This window comes from Bos indicus x Bos taurus, chromosome 15 (genome assembly GCF_003369695.1).
Source record: "Bos indicus x Bos taurus breed Angus x Brahman F1 hybrid chromosome 15, Bos_hybrid_MaternalHap_v2.0, whole genome shotgun sequence".
Taxonomy (NCBI): domain Eukaryota; kingdom Metazoa; phylum Chordata; class Mammalia; order Artiodactyla; family Bovidae; genus Bos; species Bos indicus x Bos taurus.
In genome coordinates this window covers 37,554,976-37,576,273 of record NC_040090.1, presented here as the reverse complement: position 1 = coordinate 37,576,273, position 21,298 = coordinate 37,554,976, and the positions used below count along the sequence as shown (strand labels likewise).

General features: G+C 54.0%; 2 protein-coding genes across 2 annotated transcripts in view; both read left to right on the top strand.

Moving 5' to 3' along the window:
* The window catches only part of DCHS1 (dachsous cadherin-related 1), a 36,624-nt gene extending 24,582 nt beyond the window's left edge, over positions 1–12,042 (top strand). Inside the window, exons 7-21 of the mRNA XM_027563148.1 lie at positions 187–380; positions 589–685; positions 790–947; positions 1,153–2,017; positions 2,106–2,345; positions 2,439–2,564; positions 3,368–3,577; positions 5,332–6,210; positions 6,335–6,448; positions 6,617–6,828; positions 6,917–7,071; positions 7,271–7,401; positions 7,517–7,800; positions 8,159–8,297; positions 8,963–12,042. Of these exons, the coding sequence (XP_027418949.1) occupies positions 187–380; positions 589–685; positions 790–947; positions 1,153–2,017; positions 2,106–2,345; positions 2,439–2,564; positions 3,368–3,577; positions 5,332–6,210; positions 6,335–6,448; positions 6,617–6,828; positions 6,917–7,071; positions 7,271–7,401; positions 7,517–7,800; positions 8,159–8,297; positions 8,963–11,574 (6,416 nt within the window). The 3' untranslated portion in view covers positions 11,575–12,042. The remainder of the gene's footprint in view (positions 1–186; positions 381–588; positions 686–789; positions 948–1,152; positions 2,018–2,105; positions 2,346–2,438; positions 2,565–3,367; positions 3,578–5,331; positions 6,211–6,334; positions 6,449–6,616; positions 6,829–6,916; positions 7,072–7,270; positions 7,402–7,516; positions 7,801–8,158; positions 8,298–8,962) is intronic.
* Positions 12,043–12,796: 754 nt separating this feature from the next.
* Positions 12,797–20,706, top strand: TPP1 (tripeptidyl peptidase 1). The gene is made up of 13 exons (XM_027563149.1): positions 12,797–12,905; positions 13,019–13,090; positions 13,337–13,476; positions 14,750–14,900; positions 15,110–15,237; positions 15,395–15,573; positions 15,754–15,952; positions 16,100–16,288; positions 16,538–16,607; positions 17,065–17,185; positions 17,270–17,428; positions 17,596–17,721; positions 17,920–20,706. The coding sequence occupies exons 1-13, from the start codon at positions 12,862–12,864 to the stop codon at positions 18,058–18,060; spliced, it is 1,719 nt and encodes a 572-aa protein (XP_027418950.1). The 5' UTR covers positions 12,797–12,861; the 3' UTR covers positions 18,061–20,706.
* The last annotated feature ends 592 nt before the right edge of the window (positions 20,707–21,298 follow it).

The window sequence follows — 21,298 nt, the reverse complement described above, 5'->3', positions numbered from 1 at the left end:
CCTCATCCTCGGAATGGTGAACACCCAGACACGATCCCCAGAGCCTGGTCATGGGGACCAGGACTAAGCTCGAAGTTTTCCCCAGGCATTCCTTTCCACACTCCCCCAACCCTAGCCTCTCACAGACCCCAGGCTCTTCATCTCTGGCTACCCCATACATGCTCTCTGTCTATCCTGCACTTGCAGGAGAGGTGACCACACTACAAACTCTGGACCGTGAGCGGCAGAACAGCTACCAGCTTCTGGTGCAGGTTCAGGATGCAGGGAGCCCACCCCGCAGCACCACAGGCACTGTGCACATCGCAGTGCTTGACCTCAATGACAACAGCCCTACCTTCCTGCAGGCTTCAGGGGCTGCTGGTGGAGGCCTCCCCATACAGGTATGTGAAGCTGCAGGGCCCTGCCTTGAAGAAGTAAGAGTATGTGGGTGTCCACTTATAACTCTAGACAGAGGTAAAAGAAACTGCATCTTGGAACAGGTGTGAGAGTAGAAAGGGGGCTTTGTCTGCACAAAGGTTAGGGGAATATATCCTGGGTTGTCTCAAGAACAGAGGGAGACAACTGTAGATGAGTTGTGTGTTCCCACAGGTACCAGATGGTGTGCCTCCAGGAACATTGGTGACAACCCTGCAGGCCAAGGATCCAGATGAGGGGGAGAATGGAACCATCCTGTACATGCTAACTGGTATATGGGGAGTGGAGAGAAGGGAGTTGGTGGTGGATGGCCTGTCCTCATGATACGCCCAGCTCTGAAATGGAAGCCCTCACCCTTGCTCTGCCCATCCCCAGGTCCTGGCTCAGAGCTCTTCTCCCTGCACCCTCACTCGGGAGAGCTGCTCACGGCAGCACCCCTGATCCGAGCAGAGCGGCCACACTACGTGCTCACATTGAGCGCTCATGACCAAGGCAGCCCCCCTCGGAGCTCCAGCCTCCAGCTGCTAGTGCAGGTATGGCTGCCCTTCCTCCAATCTATCCAGGTCTCCTTGGCCACCAACGTGGGCACCCCCTCCCAGAGTGCCATCTTCCTAAGCCCTTGTGCCCTCTCCTCTAGACGGCTACTCTGACCACCCCTCCTAATGCTCAGCAGTCCAGCCCAGATTCCCTTTTACTTGGGTCGCCCTGATTCCGTCCTCCTTCCCGGGTCCATAACAGGTGCTTCCCTCCACTCGCTCGGCTGAGCCTGCACCGGAACCCTCAGAGCCAGACCCGGTGGCGCCTGTGCCTGTCGTGCTGACCGTGACAGCAGCCGAGGGGCTCCTGCCCGGCTCCCTGTTGGGCTCTGTGGCACCGCTGGAGCAGGCGGGGGTGGGCGCCCTTACCTACACACTGGTGGGCGGCGCCGACCCAGAGGGCACCTTTGCGCTGGACGCGGCCTCTGGGCGCTTGTACCTGGCGCGGCCCCTGGACTTCGAGGCGGGTCCGGCTTGGCGCGCGCTCACGGTGCGCGCCGAGGGGCCGGGAGGCGCGGGCGCGCGGCTGCTGAGAGTGCAGGTGCGCGTGCAGGACGAGAACGAGCACGCGCCGGCCTTCGCGCGCGACCCGCTGGCGTTGGCGCTCCCAGAGAACCCGGAGCCGGGCGCGACCTTGTACACTTTCCGCGCGTCCGACGCCGACGGCCCCGGCCCCAACAGCGATGTGCGCTACCGCCTGCTGCGCCAAGAGCCGCCTGTGCCCGCGCTTCGCCTGGACGCGCGCACCGGAGCGCTCAGCGCCCCGCGAGGCCTGGATCGGGAGACCACTCCCGCTCTGCTGCTGCTCGTGGAAGCCACTGACCGGCCCGCCAACGCCAGCCGCCGCCGCACAGCACGCGTTTCCGCGCGCGTCTTTGTCACGGATGAGAACGACAATGCTCCAGTCTTTGCCTCGCCCTCACGTGTGCGCCTCCCTGAGGATCACCCGCCCGGGCCCACGGCGCTGCACGTGGTAGCCCGGGACCCCGACCTGGGCGAGGCCGCACGGGTGTCCTATCGCCTGGCAGCTGGCGCGGACGGCTGTTTCCGGCTACACCCCAGCACCGGTGAGTTGGACCGCTGGGAGGGATGGGAACGAGGAGGATGCTAATGCAGAGCGAGTGTTTTCTTCCAACCTGCCCACCGCTTACCTAGGAGCGCTGTCCGTGGTGCGGTCTCTGGACCGCGAACAGCGAGCTGAGTACGTGCTGACTGTGGTGGCCTCTGACCACGGCTCCCCACCGCGCTCGGCCACGCAGCTTCTGACTGTCAGTGTCGCCGACGTCAACGACGAGGCACCCGCTTTCCAGCAGCAGGAGTACAGCGTCCTCTTGCGGGAGAACAGCCCGCCTGGAACGTCTCTGCTCACTCTGCAGGCAACCGACCCCGATCTGGGTAAGCGTGAGGGGATAAGTTGGAAGAGGGAGGGACTGGGTCAAGAAAGGGTATATTCACCCTGTGATCTTACCCCACGCTGGCTCTCCTCAGGGGCCAATGGGCAAGTGACTTATGGAGGCATCTCTGGCGAAAACTTCTCCCTGGATCCAGACACCGGGGTCCTTACCACTCTTCGGGCTCTGGATCGGGAGGAGCAGGAGGAGATCAACTTGACAGGTATACACTGACAGGCTCCCCAAAGCCTGAGGTGGCATAAACACCATTGTTACATGGGCAGGACCCCCAAAGTACCTTCAAGAAACTTCTACTCTTACAGCACAGCTTGTATTTTTAATCCTTTGGGGGAGTTTGTCAGAGTACAAGGTGAACTGACTTCTAGGCTGTAACCACTGTGATTATACTCTCAAACACATAATGTCACAGCTGTGCCTTCTAGGATTCCCTCAGATTACACTGCAGGCATTTAACAGAGGTGCATATGGAGAAGGCAATGACAACCCACTCCAGTACTCTTGCCTGGAAAATCCCATGGGCAGAGGAGCCTGGTAGGCTGCAGTCCATGGGGTCACGAAGAGTCAGACATGACTGAGCGACTCCACTTTCAGTTTTCACTTTCATGCATTGGAGAAGTAAACGGCAACCCACTCCAGTGTTCTTGCCTGGGGAATCCCAGGGACGGAGGAGCCTGGTGGGCTGCCGTCTGTGGGGTCGCACAGAGTCGAACATGACTGAAGTGACTTAGCAGCAGCAGCAGCAGCATATGGATACTGAGTACCAAAGAGGTTAGCTCAGGCTAACACAGCTTGGAAGTGGCAGAGCTGGGACTTGAACCCAGATCTCTTGTTATCTCATTTAGTGCCTTTCCTGTTACACCACCACATGTATGTATGCATGCCTGAGTGCTTGTGGGGTGTGAAAAGGTAGACATATTCTGATTTTTGTGTGCACCTGGTGAACACATGTGGTGTGGATTCCTCCATGGGAGCAGGATAAATCTCATTGACTTTGCTTCCCAACAGTATATGCCCGGGACGGGGGCTCGCCTCCACTGTTGACCCACGTCACAGTGCGAGTGGCTGTGGAGGATGAGAATGACCATGCCCCAACCTTTGGGAGTGCCCATCTCTCCCTGGAGGTGCCCGAGGGCCAGGACCCCCAGACCCTTACCACGCTGCGGGCCTCTGACCCGGATGTGGGAGCCAACGGGCAGCTGCAGTACCGCATCCTGGGTGAGAACCTTCCCGTACCTACTTGCCCAGGGCTACTTCTTGTTGGCCTGTGTCCCAGACCCAGTGTGCCTGGATCCCCTTTTCCTTCCCTTTATGTTTCTGGGTCTCCAAGCATCTCTTTCTATGCCCCTCCAGTATTTGATCTCCCTCTTTGTCTCTTTTTATCCTCCTGTATCTTTTTTTTTCTTGATTGTCTCTCCCTGTAGAGTAGTTGTTCTCAAACCTTTTCATCTCAGGAACCTTAACATTATTTTTTTTAACTTTTTATTTTATATTGGAGTACAGTTGATTAACTATAACAGTTGTGATAGTTTCAGGTGTACAGCAAAGTGATTCAGTTATCATAAACATGTAATCTATTCTTTTTCAAATTCTTTTCCCATTTAGGTTATTACGTAATGTTGAGTAGAGTTCCTTGTGCTATACAGTTGGTCCTTGTTGGTTATCCATTTTAAATACAGTAGCATGTACATGTCAATTGCAAACTCCCTAACTATCCCTTCTCCCCACCCTTCCCCTTTAAGGTCTCTAAGTCTGTGAGTCTGTTTCTGTTTTATAAATAAATAAATTTGTATCATTTCTTTTTAGATTCCACATATAAGTGATATATATTTCTCTTCCCTGTCTGACTTTCTTCACTCAGTATGACAACCTCTGGATCCATCCATGTTGCTGCAAATGGTGTTATTTCATTTTTAATGACTGAATAATATTCTATTGTATATATGTACCACATCTTCTTTACCCATTCATTGTGGATGGAAATTTAGGTTGCTTCCATGTTTTGGCTACTGTAAACAGTGCTGCAGTGAACACTGAGGGATGCATGTATCCTTTTGGACTATATTTTTCTCCAGATATTTTCCCAGGAATAGGATTGAAGGATCATATGGTATCTCTAGTTTTTAAAGGAACCTCAATACTGTTCTCCATAGTGGCTGTACCAGTTTACATTCCCACCAACAGTTTAGGATGGAGGAACCCTTATATCTTAATTTTTAAGAACTGTAAAGAACTTTGGCTTATATGATATCAGCATTTATTGATGTAATAAAATATGATATAATAATTGAACATTTAAAATATATAATAAACACATACCATTATTTACCACATTTGATATTAAAACTGAGAACACTTTTAAATATCATTGTAAAACAAGCCAATGAAACATACCACTTGCTGTATTTCTGCATAGGCCCAAGGAGATTTACTGTCCATTTTGTTGGACAATAATGAGGTTGCAAAGATTAAACAGGTATGATTGAACACAAGCTAACAAAAGCTGAGTGAATCTATTGAAAACACATTTATGCTTTAAACTTTTTACCTAGAATATTCTTGAAATCACAACATTACATAAGCACACATTCCATTAACCATCCAAGTTATGACATCATCACATGTCATGCAGCATCTGGACTCCGCTCTGCATTTGTGAGTTGATGAGAATGGAAAAGTCATATAATGTCTTAGTATTGCTATGAAAATAGTTCTGATCTTATGTACTCCCAAAAGGGTCTCAGGGGGATTCTTGGGGCCCCCAGACCACACTTTGAGAAAAACTACTTTATAGTCTCTTTCTTTACCTTCTGTGTTTCTCTTTGTTTCTCTGCCTTTATTCCACTTTCCCTCTCCTGCCCTTCTCCCTCTCTCTCTCCCTCTCTCTCCCTTTCTTCTCCGTTGCCTGTAAATCACCCTCTCTCCCATGGGCTGACACAAGTATGTTTCTGTGTGCATGCCCTTCTCTGCAGATGGGGACCCCTCAGGAGCCTTTGTCCTGGACCTAGCTTCTGGGGAGTTTGGCACCATGAGGCCACTAGACCGGGAGGTGGAGCCAGCATTCCAGCTGCAGATAGAAGCCCGGGATGGAGGCCAGCCAGCTCTCAGCGCTACGCTTCTTGTGACAGTGACAGTGCTAGATGCCAATGACCATGCCCCAGCCTTCCCTGTGTCCTCCTACTCTGTGGAGGTGCCTGAGGACGCACCTGCAGGGACCCTGCTGCTGCAGCTGCAGGCTCATGATCCTGATGCTGGGGCCAATGGTCGTGTGACCTACTACCTGGGTACAGGTGCAGCAGGAGCCTTCCTGCTAGAGCCCAGCTCTGGGGAATTGCGCACAGCCACCACCCTTGACAGAGAGCAGTGTCCCAGCTATGCCTTTACAGTGAATGCAGTGGACAGTGCAGCTGCTGGGCCCCTAAGCACCACAGTGCCCGTCACCATCACAGTGCGTGATGTCAATGACCACGCGCCCACCTTCCCCACCAGTCCCCTGAGGCTGCGCCTGCCCCGCCCAGGCCCTGTCTTCAGCACTCCAATTCTGCCTCTGGCCACTCTGCGAGCTGAAGACCGTGACACTGGTGCCAATGCCTCCATCCTGTACCGGCTGGCAGGCACACCACCTCCTGGCACCACCGTGGACTCTTACACTGGTGAAATCCGTGTGTCCCGCTCCCCTGTATCTCTGAGCCCCCGAGATCGTGTCCTCTTCATTGTGGCAACTGACCTTGGCCGTCCAGCTCGCTCTGCCACTGGTGTGGTCATTATTGGGCTGCAAGGGGAGTCTGAGCATGGACCCCGCTTCTCCCGAGCCAGTAGTGAAGCCATGCTCCGTGAGAATGCACCCCCAGGTGAGTCCCTAACCATGTCTCCCAGCTTTGTATCTCTGGATGGGCTGGGGTTGCTCAGTGAAAATGTTCCCCAAACTCCCTCAGTCTAGTGCTCACACTTCAACCAATGCCCTCCTTTCTTTAGGGACTCCCGTTGTCTCCCCCAAGGCTATCCATGCAGGGGGCTCGAGTGGACCCATCACATACAGCATTCTCAGTGGGAATGAGAAAGGGACATTCTCCATCCAGCCTAGTACAGGTAAGGGAAGGAGCAAGGGGCTCTGGGGGACAGGTTCCTGGGGGAGCTCCTTTTTGGGCCCCAGGAGACTCCGGTTGAGGAGGGGCTGCCCTGCAGTGGTAGGCCTCAGAGACAGAGGCACTCGGGCAAGCAAGAGGTCTGTCAGTGATCCATTCTGCCTTCCCCTAGGAGCCATCACAGTCCGCTCAGCAGAGGGGCTGGATTTTGAGGCAAACCCACGGCTGCGACTGGTGCTGCAGGCAGAGAGTGGAGGAGCCTATGCCTTCTCTGTGCTGACCCTAACCCTGCAAGATGCCAATGACAACGCGCCCCGCTTCCTGCAGCCCCACTACGTGGCCTTCCTTCCAGAGTCCAGGCCCTTGGAGGGACCCCTGCTACAGGTGTGGAGTGTGATAGGAAGATGGGGGCAGGGCTGGGCAGACTTTGTCTGCCACCAGCCCAGTGCCAGCAGCCTCCTGTTCCCGCCAGGTGGAAGCAGATGACCTGGACCAAGGCCCCAGTGGACAGATCTCCTACAGTCTGGCCGCATCCCAGCCAGCCCGGGGATTGTTCCATGTAGACCCAGCCACGGGCACTATCACCACCACAGCTATCCTGGACCGCGAGATCTGGGCCGAAACACGGTGAAGCTTGGCTCTGTAGACCCTAAGACTCTTTCCTGGGTCCATGCAATTTCGAGTCCTGCATTAAATCCCCTTCAATCCCTAGGCCACATCCTGAGTTCCCCGCTTCCACCCCTGCCACCTGTCCTGAGCCCTCCTGTCCCTGCCCAGGGTTCTCGCTTATCCCAGGCCCCACCCCCTGATTGTGCTCTGTGTTCAGGCTGGTGCTGATGGCCACAGACAGAGGAAGCCCAGCCCTGGTGGGCTCAGCTACCCTGACGGTGATGGTCATCGACACCAATGACAATCGCCCCACCATCCCCCAGCCCTGGGAGCTCCGAGTGTCAGAAGGTGAGGACTGGGTCAAGTGAGAGGTATAAAGGGTGGTAGGGAAGCATTATTGCCCACCATGGGGCTCCAGGACTGTATGTGACTATAATAAACACACTCGTGCCATGTACTGCAGATGCACTGCTGGGCTCGGAGATCGCACAGGTAACGGGGAATGATGTGGACTCAGGACCAGTGCTGTGGTACGTTCTGAGCCCTTCTGGGCCCCAGGATCCCTTCAGTGTCGGCCGCTATGGAGGCCGCCTCTCCCTCACGGGCCCCTTGGATTTTGAGCAGCGCGACCGCTACCACCTGCAGCTCCTGGCACACGACGGGCCTCACGAGGGCCGGGCCAACCTCACGGTGTTCGTGGAGGATGTCAATGACAACTCCCCTGCCTTCTCACAGACTCTCTACCAGGTGCCAGTGCCCCACCACCACCACCCCCGGGCCCAGGGCTGCTCATGATGGAGGGAAGTGACAACGCTAGAAGGAGCTGTGGTGGGCTGTATGTTGGAACTGACTTGGGGACAGAGCTTGGGGGGGTATAAAGGTCCCATCTCAAACCAGCCTTCTAAGTCCTAAGAACTGTGTCCAGGTTCTGCATTCAGGGCCCAGAAATGGGGGAAGGGGGACAATTCGAATATTAAGGGGTATAAGGGCTCCAAGCTGGAACCGGTGCCACGCAGAACTCATGGGACCAAGCTGCAGAACGCAGGCTGAGTGAGCAGCAAGGCAGCTGAGAGGCTCAGCTATAAACCTTTGTCTTATACCTCAGGTGATGCTGCTCGAGCACACACCCCCGGGCAGTGCCATTCTCTCCGTCTCGGCCACTGACCGGGACTCGGGCGCCAACGGTCACGTCTCCTACCACCTGGCTTCCTCTGCTGAGGGCTTCAGCATTGACCCCAACAACGGTGTGTCCTTCCTGGCATCTACCCCTTATCTTTGACTGTGCTGGGGCATATTTTGACCTCATCCCTAGAATTTCTTGCCTGAACTCCTAACTCCTAGATCTCTGACCTAGGGAGGACATTTCCCTGCTTTTGTATCTTTTCTTTAAAATTAATTAATTTATTTGTTTTTGGCCATGCTGCATCTTCATTGTTGCTTGCAGGCTTTTGTGTAGAGACAGTGGGCAGGGGCTACTTTTCATTGCAGTGCATGGGCTTCTCAATGTGGTGGCTTCTTTCATTGTGGAGCATGGGCTCCAGGCACACAGGCTTCAGTACTTGCATCATGCAGGATCAGTAGCTGTGGTGCACAGGCTCTGGTTGCCCGCGGTATGTGGGATCTTCTTGGACAAAAAATCAAACCCTTCCATGTCCCCTGCATTGGCAGGTGGATTCTTTTCCACTGGGCCACCAGGGAAGTCCCCCTTCGTCTCAGTTTTAAGCACTGTCCAGACTGCATGTCTAGAAGCCATTCCCTGAATCCTGGAGCCCCTTCCATAATCTCCCAGCACACAGGCCATTCCCTGGAATCTGACTTCCAAGGCTAACTCCCCATCCCCGGAGGGTCATTTTGCTCACCCACAGTCTCTACTGATGGCATATTTCTCTTCATTCCGTTTTCATCTCAGGGACCCTATTCACAACAGTGGGGACAGTGGCCTTGGGCCATGAAGGGCCAGGCATGGTGGACGTGGTGCTGGAAGCCCGAGACCACGGAGTGCCGGTTCGGGCCGCCCGAGCCACAGTGCACGTGCAGCTGCAGGATCAGAACGACCATGCCCCGAGCTTCACGCTGCCACACTACCGCGTGGCTGTGACTGAGGATCTGCCGCCTGGCTCCACCCTGCTCACCCTGGAGGCCACAGATGCCGACGGGAGCCGCAGCCATGCCGCCGTGGACTACAGCATTGTCAGTGGCAACCGGGGCCGAGTCTTTCAGCTGGAACCCCGGCTGGCGGAGGCTGGGGAGAGTGATGGACTAGGCCCCCGGGCCCTGGGCTGCCTGGTGTTGCTTGAGCCTCTAGACTTTGAAAGCCTAACCCAGTACAACCTAACTGTGGCAGCAACTGACCGGGGGCAGCCACCTCGAAGTTCGGCTGTGCCAGTCACCGTCAGCGTGCTGGATGTCAACGACAACCCACCTGTCTTCACCCGAGCAGCCTACCGTGTGGCGGTGCCTGAGGACACGCCTGTGGGAGCCGAGCTGCTGCACGTGGAGGCCTCCGACGCTGATCCAGGCCCCCATGGCCTTGTACGCTTCACCCTCAGCTCAGGCGACCCTCTGGGGCTCTTTGAGCTGGATGAGAGCTCCGGGGACTTGCGACTGGCCCGCCCGTTGGACTGTGAGACCCAAGCTCGACATCAGCTTGTAGTGCAGGCTGCCGACCCTGCCGGGGCACACTTTGCTCTGGCACCAGTGACCATTGAGGTCCAGGACGTGAATGACCATGGCCCCGCCTTCCCTCTGAGCTTGCTCAGCACCAGCCTGGCTGAGAACCAGCCTCCAGGCACTCTTGTTACCACCCTGCATGCAATTGATGGGGATGCTGGGGCTTTCGGAAGGCTCCACTACAGCCTGCTGGAGGCTGGGCCGGGGCCCGAGGGCCGCGAGGCGTTTGCGCTCAACAGCTCAACTGGGGAGTTGCGGGCACGAGTGGCCTTTGACTACGAGCACACTGGCAGCTTCCAGCTGCTGGTGGGCGCTACGGATGCCGGGAACCTGTCCGCCTCAGTCACTGTGTCAGTGCTGGTGACCGGTGAGGATGAGTATGACCCAGTGTTCCTGGCTCCAGCTTTCCACTTTCAGGTGCCAGAAGGTGCACGGCGTGGCCACAGCCTGGGTCACGTGCAGGCCACAGACGAGGATGGAGGTGCTGACGGCCTGGTGCTGTACTCGCTGGCCGCCTCGTCCCCCTATTTTGGTATCAACCAGACTACAGGTGCCCTGTACCTGCGGGTGGACAGCCGGGCACCAGGCAGTGGAACAGGCACCTCCGGGGGTGGGGGCCGGACCCGACGTGAGGCGCCACGGGAGCTGAGGCTGGAGGTGGTGGCAAGGGGGCCTCTGCCCGGTTCTCGGAGTGCCACCGTGCCTGTGACTGTGGACATCACCCACACTGCGCTGGGCCTGGCACCTGACCTCAACCTGCTCTTGGTGGGAGCCGTGGCAGCCTCTCTGGGAGTCGTGGTGGTGCTTGCCCTGGCAGCCCTTGTCCTGGGACTGGTGCGGGCCCGGAGCCGCAAAGCTGAGGCGGCGCCTGGCCCGATGTCCCAGGCGGCACCCCTGGCCAGTGGCTCACTGCAGAAGCTGGGCCGAGAGCCACCCAGCCCGCCGCCCTCAGAGCACCTGTATCACCAGACCCTCCCCAGCTATGGTGGGCCTGGAGCTGGAGGACCCTACCCCCGCGGTGGCTCCCTGGACCCTTCACACTCAAGCGGCCGAGGCTCAGCAGAGGCTGCGGAAGATGACGAGATCCGCATGATCAACGAGTTCCCCCGCGTGGCCAGTGTGGCCTCCTCCCTGGCTGCCCGCGGCCCTGACTCCGGCATCCAGCAGGATGCAGACGGACTGAGTGACACCTCCTGTGAGCCACCTGCCCCTGACACCTGGTATAAGGGCCGTAAGGCAGGGCTGCTGCTGCCGGGTGCAGGAGCCACTCTGTACAGAGAAGACGGCCCCCCAGCCACTGCCACCACCTTCCTGGGGGGCTGTGGCCTAAGCCCCGCGCCCACCGGGGACTACGGCTTTCCAGCAGATGGCAAGCCCTGTGTGGCGGGAGCGCTGACGGCCATCGTGGCCGGTGAGGAGGAGCTCCGTGGCAGCTACAACTGGGACTACCTGCTGAGCTGGTGCCCTCAGTTCCAGCCGCTGGCCAGTGTCTTCACAGAGATTGCCCGGCTCAAGGATGAAGCTCGGCCGTGTCCCCCGGCGCCCCGTATTGACCCACCGCCCCTCATCACTGCCGTGGCCCACCCAGGAGCCAAGTCTGTGCCCCCCAAACCAGCCAGCACGGCCGCAACCCGGGCCGTCTTCCCACCAGCCTCTCACCGCTCCCCCATCAGCCACGAAGGTTCCCTGTCCTCGGCGGCCATGTCTCCCAGCTTCTCACCTTCACTATCTCCTCTGGCCGCTCGCTCACCCGTCGTCTCACCATTTGGGGTGGCCCAGGGCCCCTCAGCCTCAGCTCTGAGCGCAGAGTCTGGCCTGGAGCCACCAGACGACACCGAGCTCCATATCTAGGTGTGGCCCGGACCGGGCCCCGACCTGGGATGCACACAGTGTCCCCAATGCAGGCCCCATCTGAGCCTGCCCGGGCAGCCTTGGACCATGATTGGCCACTGGGGAGGCCAGCTCCCCACCCCAGAGTCCTCCAGTAGGGGCAGGTCTCACGTCTTGCTCCAGCACTGGCAGAGCCCCAGTACCGCGAGGCCCGGTTGGGCGCTGACCTATGGCCAGGTCCGACGCAGGGAGAGAGATGAGGAAGGAGGCAGCAGCCCCGGGGTTCCCCTCAGTGAGGGCTTCTTGCCCTGTGCCAGCACCCTGAGATGGAGCTGAGACTTTATTTATTGGGGGGTAGGGGAGTGGGGCCAGCCCCTGCAACTTTGTTCAGGCCCAACTCCTTTGGGTTCCACTGACACCCCTGCCCCTGCCCAGAATCAAGTGCCAATTCTCACTCTGGAGCCTTAATAAACTGCAGTTTGTATCCAGTGTCCGGATCTGTTCTCTGGGCCCATAGGGACGGGGCAGTGATGGAAAGGCTCCTGACACCCTGTAGACACCTCAGGAGGCACAGAGTGGGATGGACATAGGGGTTTCTAGGGTGGGGGTGAGTGGGGATGGCACTGGAAACCAGAGCCTAATCTGAGGCTGTCACATGTCTCTGAAGTCAACCTTTCCCTCTAACATGGGCAAGAGGCCAGACGAAGGCAGACAGCAGGAGCTTGCTTGTGGCAGCAATCCAGAGAGGAATTGGCTGGCTGGGGAGACTTTGGAGATGACCAGCTCTAGGCTTGAGGGTCTTCAAAGAGGTGGGGTTGGATACAAGAGTAGCCAAGTGGTTTATTTGTTTTTTGTGGGGTCATTACATATAATATATTCATATATAATAACAGCTCACATTTGTTGAGCTTCTGCCATGTGAGGCTCTCCGAGGGGTTTGCTTGCTTTATCTCTGTAAATTTTCAGTGCAATCTGCTGAGGCAGAGCAGTTTTAACCTAACAGTCTCCATATTCTACATGAAGAAACCAAGGCTCCGAGAAGCTGTGACTTTCCTGATATCATACTTCTTGTAAGGACCCGGATCTCTGGGTCTATGGGCCTCCAGAGCCCCTTTCTTAAGCACCGCCTACACTGTGGTGAGTCCTGGGCTCACCCAGTGTTTGACAGTCCACAGAGGGAGCATCTGAGTGGCCGCCCCACCCCTTCTCCAGCATTCAGGACCACCCATTTGAGGGCGGGGCCAGCACGTCACTAGTTCCTAGGCAGAGGTGGTGGTGGAGGACTACAGGGTTCATGTGATCTGTCACATGACAGCCGACAAGCCGAAAGGCAGAATGGGACCCCGATCCGGGTGAGAAACTGGGGGGCTCCGGGAGAAGGGAATCACGTTGGAGGGAGTTTATGTTGGAGGGTGGGAACAGCAACAGTCCAGCTCCTGCTGAAACCCATGTGCTGTCCCTGCAGCCTCCTAGGGCTCTTTGCCCTCTTTGTCGCTGGCAAATGCAGTTACAGCCCGGAGCCTGACCAGCAGAGGAGGTGAGTTGACTTAGCACTGACCGCCCCTTCCCCATGGCTTGTCCTGCATCTATTATCCTGGTTCTAGCCTCCCTCACTGGCTTACCAGCTCCTGGTACCCCCCACCATAGTTCCCAGGCTCAGTCTGATCATCCATCTCCTGTGATTCAAATCTGCTTCCGGAATCTTCCCCCAAATCTAGGTCTAGTACTGAACCTTCCCATCCCCACTTTAATAATGAAGTCTGTGTGACCCCTGATCCTGCAGGCTGCCCCCTGGCTGGGTGTCCCTGGGCCGTGCGGACCCTGAGGAAGAGCTGAGTCTTACGTTTGCCCTGAGACAGCAGAATGTGAAGAGACTGTCCGAGCTGGTGCAGGCTGTGTCGGATCCTGGCTCTCCTCGCTACGGTGCTTGACGGGACCAAGGGGCAGGATATGGGATGCAGTGGAGGGACACGGGGCTGGGCTGAGCATGGGACAGTGCAGGTCATGTCAAGGGCATTGTCTTGGGGCCTGCGGAGGGGGTGGTATAGGACAGATGAATGGCAGTGACCCTCACTGAAGAGTTTCTGAATAAAAAAGTGAATGGGAAGTAGACTGTCCAAAACTAATTCACATTCTTCCCTCCAAAACTTTCCACCTGTGTTCATCAGGCTAAAAAACTGAAAGTGGGTATGGTTAAGAGCACAGGCTTGGTGATCAAACCTGAATTTAAATTATGACTCTACTGCTTACCAGCTGCCAGACAAGTGGGGAAGTGGCATCCAGTACATGTAAATTTAGCTCACTACCTCAGATTTCACCTCCAACCCCTGCTAAATTCACTCTCATTTATTCCTCCACTCAAACCCTAAAGCTGTTAGTTCCAGCTCTGAAACAGTCCACTCTCTCATCGTTCCTTGTTGCCACCAACTCAGTTGATTACTCTCTCACATGGACTGCTGCCCAGCCCCCTCGATGGTCTGCCGTCTCCTCCCCTCCAGTCTACTCCCTTTAAACTTCACATTCTCTTCCAAGAGTTGGTGTTTCGCTCTAATGGTCAAGCTGGACCGTGTCCTTCCTCCGAGGGAGCCCCTTGTGGTGGGGAAGGAGTGGGAGTGGTAAGCATGTGAGGGGGCAATCTAAGGCTCACCCAGGAGGTGTGTGCATGATCCATGCAGAACGGTGACTCACCATCATGTTTAGCCTGAAATCAGTAAGTATCAAGATGTGAGTTAAATTAGATATCATCTTATAACTGGTCCTGAAAGTTTTGAAAACTTTTATTGGAAATAAACTTAAAATGAACATTTTTTTAAAATTCCACTGGCAGTCCAGTGGTTAGGACTCAGTGCTTTCACTGCTGTGGCCTGGATTCTATCACTGGTCAGGGAACTAAGATTCCACAAGCTGTGTGGCACACCCCCTGACCCCCAAAAGAACATTTTTAATCTATTAATCTCATTTGTTTTTCATGATCATGCGGTATTTGCAACCTACTCTCCTTTAGGATAAATCCATATTCCCCCAAGTTGAGCCTACACCTGTATGGCCTGCCTTTTTACTAGAAGCTTCCCACCCATCCCTCAAGCCCCTGCTCCAATTTCCCTAGGAAGTCCCAGTGTCTCCTGGTTGAAGTCCAAAAAGAGCAATTTGGAAAAGCAATGAACGAAGGCATTGCTTTTCTACTGAATCCCTGCAGGCAAGTACCTGACCCTAGAGGATGTGGCTGAACTGGTCCGGCCATCACCATTGACCCTCCACACGGTACAGAAATGGCTTTTGGCGGCTGGAGCCCGGAACTGCCACTCAGTGACCACACAGGACTTTCTGACTTGCTGGCTGAGTGTCCGGTGAGAGGGGATAATTGCCTCATAGAGGGTATTGATCACCCCATCAGGGAGATTTGTCTCCCTACCAGGGGGAGGGAGCCAAGAGTTTGCAGGTGCTGTGGGTGAAAATGTATGGGAAGATAACAACTAACTACCCGGTGATGCTCAGGCAGCCTCTTCTGCTCTGCTCCATGCTTTCTGACCTGTGTTTTCTGAACTCTGACCTCCAGACAGGCAGAGCTTTTGCTCTCTGGGGCTGAGTTTCATCACTATGTGGGAGGACCTGCAGAGACCCATGCTGTGAGGTCCCTACATCCCTACCGGCTCCCAAAGGCCTTGGCCCCGCATGTGGACTTTGGTAACACCCAGTGGGGCTGCTGGAGGTTGGAGGGGCAGAGCCAGGGATGGGAGAAGTTCAGGTGCCACAGGGGGTGCGAGTGGGGGTGGGATCACAGCGGTGAAATGAGGGTTGGAGTCTAAAAGATCTCTTCCTCAAGCCTGACTCCTCCCCACAGTGGGGGGACTGCATCGTTTTCCCCCTACATCAACCCTGAGACAACACCCGGAGCCACAGGTGCCAGGGACTGTTGGCCTGCATCTGGGAGTGACCCCATCCGTGATCCGTAAGCGTTACAACTTGACGGCACAAGATGTGGGCTCTGGCACAACCAACAACAGTCAAGCCTGTGCTCAGGTGAGCCATGCAGGGAGCCTCAGCATCCTCGCAGCCTCCTCAAGGTGCCTGACCAGCCTGGTGATGACTCTCTGACTCTAACCCCTGGGCTCTCATCCTGTGATCTGGGACAGCATCCCCTGACCTGACCCTTGGGGCTGTGTCTTCTGACACATGAATCTCCTCTGACTCCCTCTGTAGTTCCTGGAGCAGTATTTCCACGATTCAGACCTGGCTGAGTTCATGCGCCTCTTCGGTGGGGACTTTGCACACCAGGCATCGGTAGCCCGTGTGGTTGGACAACAGGGCCGGGGCCGGGCCGGGATTGAGGCCAGCCTAGATGTGGAGTACCTCATGAGTGCTGGTGCCAACATCTCTACCTGGGTCTACAGTAGCCCTGGTACTGCCTAGGGGACTGATTGGTGGGGACAGAACTGGGGGGGAGTAGTGATCTTTGCGCCCTCAAGGGAATTCCATGAGCTAGAAGGAGATCCTGACAACTTCCCAAATGATTGCCCTTGTGCCCCCTACTCCAAAAAACATCCAGGCCGGCATGAGTCACAGGAGCCTTTCCTGCAGTGGCTTCTGCTGCTCAGTAATGAGTCAGCTCTGCCATACGTGCACACCGTGAGCTACGGCGATGACGAGGACTCCCTCAGCAGCACCTATATCCAGCGGGTCAACACTGAGCTCATGAAGGCGGCTGCTCGGGGTCTTACGCTGCTCTTTGCCTCAGGTGACCTCCTACTCTAAACTTAGACCCCACCACCACCCACGCCCCCTCGAGATGAGAACTTTGACCCCAGAGTAACTCCTGGACCTGATCTCTTAACTCATAATCTGAACTCAACATGGACCACTGACCTGACCTCAACTCTGACCTCTTGCAGTAATAACTAACACGTGAATTTCCTCTCTGACATCTGAACCCACATTCCAAGCTCTGACCAATGAAACTGAATGCTAAACCTGGTCTCTCTCCCAGGTGACAGTGGGGCCGGGTGTTGGTCTGTCTCTGGCAGACACCAGTTCCGTCCCAGCTTCCCTGCCTCCAGGTAAGCACCCAAGCCCACCATTTACTTGTGATCTCATGGTCTAGAACCTTTGCCTTGACCCCACCAGGTGCTCCTGTGGGTCAGCACTCAGTTGTACCTGCTCTGATCGTGATCATGCAGTATTTTCAGTCTCTGCTCTGATTCCTGCACCCCCTCTTCTTCCCGAAGGTCCCAGGCCCTGAATCTCCTGAGTAGGACAGAGATCCCAGTGTTCTGCTTCCTCGGTCCCCAGGCATTTTAGTGGGAGATTTGGTGGATGTTTTGTAGGGAGAAGTGTGCACAGTCACCTCAGACCATGCCTTGAGGGCCACAAACCTCTCAGTCTTCCCCATGTACATACTTCACCAGAGTGCTTTCCCAGTCCCTCCAGCAAGACCCAGGCCACAGTCACTCAGCCCTATGCATTCTGGAGGTGTCTTAGAAGTGCTACATTCTGAGTGCTGTCTTCTGCCCTCAGTCCCTATGTCACCACGGTGGGAGGCACATCCTTTCAGAACCCTTTCCGAGTCACAGATGAGGTCGTTGACTACATTAGTGGTGGCGGCTTCAGCAATGTGTTCCCACGGCCTTCGTACCAGGTACGTGTGTGTTTGTGTTGGTGGAGGAGAGATGGGTGGAATCCTCAGTTCAGCAGATGGTACTTACTCAACAGTGTCTTTCAGGAGGAAGCGGTAACCCGGTACCTGAGCTCCAGTCCCCACTTGCCACCATCCAGTTACTTCAATGCCAGTGGCCGCGCCTACCCAGACGTGGCTGCACTCTCTGATGGCTACTGGGTGGTCAGCAACCATGTGCCCATTCCATGGGTGTCTGGTACCTCGGTGAGAATCAGTCTGGCTCCAAACCTCCACCCAGGGAATATCCCTACCTTCCAACCCAAGACCTTGCACCCAGAACCCCTGACTCCTCAGAGACCTCCTACCCATCCCTCCAAAAAAGTCCAACCACTCTGAATCCCTGACCTCTACTTGCACCCTCACCCTTGCAGGCCTCTACTCCAGTGTTTGGGGGACTCCTATCCCTGATAAATGAACACAGAATCCTCAGAGGCCTACCCCCTCTTGGTTTTCTCAACCCAAGGCTCTACCAGAAGCATGGGGCAGGACTCTTTGATGTGAGTATGGAAGGGAGGGTTGTGGCCACTTTCATATGAAATGACAACATTCATACTCGTAAGAGTATGTTGAGTGCTAAGATGAACTTGAGGGCAATTCTGATGGGGTGGGATAGCCTCTGGAATGTGAATACAGGGTAAGGGGCTATAGTCTGTTAATATCAGCAGGTCCAGATCTGATGCCCACCCTCTCCCTAGGTAACCCGTGGCTGCCATGAGTCCTGTCTAAATGAAGAGGTGGAGGGTCAAGGTTTCTGCTCTGGCCCTGGCTGGGATCCTGTGACAGGCTGGGGAACACCCAACTTCCCAGCTCTGCTGAAGACACTAATGAACCCTTGACCCTCTCCTGCTAGAAGGGTGGGCCTGTCCTCTGCCCCACAGCAGGTGGCTGGGTCCCTTATTCTGCAGTGTTGGAGGCCCTGCTGAACCCTCAACCATTGACTGCCACAAACAGCTTATCTCCCTAACCCAGAAATGCTGTGAGCTTGACTTGACTCCCAACCCTACCTGTTCCATCATACTCAGGTCCCCCAGCCCCTGCCCCAGGTTCCTCAACAGGTGCCATAACCAGCACTATTTGGGAGCATCCCCTGCATACAACCACTCCCACCCCCACCCCCCGGGGCCCCCTGCTCTGTTTCTTTTCAACCAGGCTTTTCCAATGTGTTTTCTACACTGTCTGTGTACACTATTTCACTGCATCCTCACTCCTCAATTCATTGCCATGAGACCTCTACTCTTACTGTTTCACTCTTTCCTTTTCCCTGAGAAATACTCCCAACCTTTGCTTTGTGAGCTCCCTGTCATAGAAGCCTACTGCCTCTTCTTTCTTAGCTTCCAGGGCTTAACTTCTTCTCTGACCACTCCCTCTTCCTCCTTCATTCCCTTTTCCCTCCTTCTCTTTCTCTGCTTCCTCATTAAACGTTGTTGTATTTTGTTGCTCTATCCTTTTGTAAAATTTTATAACTCTTGGTTTTTATTTTATCAAAGTATATGGGCACATTGTCAAATACTTCTTTAAGTCTTACTGCAAAAAAATAGCCACCCCTTGTATATTACCACCATTTCCTGCTACTTGAGGCAATCATTTCAACTGTTTCTGATGATTCTTTAGTGTGTGCTAAGTCGCTTCAGTTGTGTCCGACTCTTTGTGACCCCATGGGCTGTAGCCTGCCAGGCTCCTTTGTCTTTGGGGTTCTCCAGGCAAGAATTCTGGAGTGGGTTGCCAGGCCCTCCTCCAGGGGATCTCCCTGACCCAGGGATGGAACCTGCATCTCTTAAATCTCCTGCATTGGCAGGCATGTTCTCCACCACTAGTTTATCTCTAAATAACATGCTTATATTGCTGTTTATTGATTTCCCCCTGCCCAGTTATAGCCATTACTGACTTCCTATTAGCCTGTGATCATTCTTCTGCCTTGTCCCAATCACTCAAAATCCCCACCACCCATTCTTTTGTCCTCCCAATACAATTCTATCTTTGTCTGAGCTGCATACAGGATTTGCATTACAACTGTGTAAATGCTAATCATACCTAATCCATGTAGTATCATTGCTCTATCCTTTGTCTTTTGCTCTTCTCACTTGACTCATTGTCCACTGGAACAAATCAATGACTGGCATCCACAGCCATCACCGTCTCACTAAATCAGACTTTCCATCCTACAGTGATTGATACCTCAAAAGCAAGATGTGTAATTCACAACATTTCATCTCCCTTCTTCCCAATCCCAAACTGTTCTCTTTTGTTTCTTATTTATCAATGACACTATGCTTGACACTTCCAACTGAGCCAGAAGCCTAAAGTATCATCCAAGTTTCCCATTTCCTTCAACTCCTCCCATCATCACCTTGTCAACAAGTGACTACTATCTACTGACTCTAGCTCTTAAATACATCTTTATCAACCCAAAAGTTCTTCCAATTATATTTCCAAAGTGTATCTTGAATTCATCTACTTCTCTCCAGCTCCACTGCTACTACATTAGCTGTGAGCCATATTCCCGCTCCTCTGAATTGAGGCCCTTGCAAGAAGTGTCCTTACATCCTGCCTTTCCCTAAACCATCTACCAGTTGTTTATTCACTAAGTTGTGTGTGACACTTTTGTGACCCCATGGACTGGGACTTCCCAGGCAAGAATACAGAGTGGATTGCCACTTCTTCTCCAGGGTTATTCCTGACTCAGGGATGGAACATGGGTATCTTGCATTGGCAGACATGTTCTTTAACACTGAGCCACAAGGGAAGCCGCAAAACCAACTACCAGAGTAAGATGCAAATTTCATGAGGTCATCTACTTAATTAAGAGCCTTCAAAGATTACTGGATATAGGTCAAGCTTTTTATCATCACTTACAAGCCTATCTCCTTACTTGCTATTTGTTTCCGAGTAACAAATTGTTTATCCTTCCCTGTCTCCCTGCACCCGCCTCCATGCACTTTCATTCACTGTTGCTCAAGATATTCTTTGCCCTAACATTACCCCTGGCTCCCTGTGCCTGGTTGAGGTCCAGAATTCTTTCAAGACTCAGCTCACCTTCTCTTGTGAATCTTTTGGCTCCCTGAAGCTAGTTGATGTGGGTATGACAGGAAAATCTTAGATTCTTGGTTCTGATATACACTAGAGAGAACCTGGGGCAAGTAAGTTCAACTCTCTCAGACTTTTTCCTCATCTGTTAGGTGAGGATATTGATACCTGCCTCTAATATTCAGGAAATCATTAAGTGGAATAAACTTAATGGAATGCCTAACACACAGATGTAGGCAGCAACTATTAGTTCCCTTCCTCCCTTGCACTGCACACCTTGTGTCTACCTCCAGTATTTTAACTCCCATATATTGGTGAAATGGCCAGTTTAACTGTTTGCCTCCCTTTCCAAGACCACTAGTGCCTGGAGGACTAGAACCTTCTCCTACTTAACTTTGTATTTGCAGACCCTAGCTCAGGACTGACAAAAATAAATTTTTGCTGCGTTGAAAACCCCACTCTTTCACTAGCCGTGATTTTACATAAATTGTTTATTAAGACTGAAAGACAGCCAGCCCTCTGTATCCTCGGGTTCTCCATTCACAGATTCACCTAACCATGAACTGAAGATTTTTTTTTTTTAATTCCAATTATAAAAAACGAAACTTGAATTTACCATGCACCAGTAAACTATTTACATCGCATTTGTATATTATAAGCAATCTAGAGATGATTTAGAGTATACAATGCAAATACTACGCCATTTCATATAACGGACTTGAGCATCCACGGATTCTGGTATACAAGGGTTGGGGACGGGAGTAGGGGGGAGTCCTGGAACCAATCCTACCAACCTCTCACCACCTGTAAGGACGGTGGACTGTATCTCTTTCCCCATCTGCAGCAGCACTGTGTCAGCTGTCCGGTTACCTTCACTTTGGGCAGCTGGCGGGGAAAGAGGCTATTCAACTCCACTACAAACCCTTAAAAGGCTGGATAAAGGAACTAGAAAAGATGCAGACTGGCAGGCGACCAACAGTCGAGAGGTGTCGGGGCGATGAGCCTCAAAGCAAGGATTTTAGGCGTCAGGCTGGGTGAGGGGCCCCAAAC

Excerpts from the sequence above, each read along its gene's own strand:
- TPP1 (XM_027563149.1), top strand. The coding sequence starts at position 12,862 with ATGACAGCCGACAAGCCGAAAGGCAGAATGGGACCCCGATCCGG. Across the intron at positions 15,953-16,099 it reads CTGGGTCTACAGTAGCCCTG|GCCGGCATGAGTCACAGGAG; the intron begins GTACTGCCTAGG and ends AAAAACATCCAG. Across the intron at positions 17,186-17,269 it reads TCCCACGGCCTTCGTACCAG|GAGGAAGCGGTAACCCGGTA; the intron begins GTACGTGTGTGT and ends AGTGTCTTTCAG.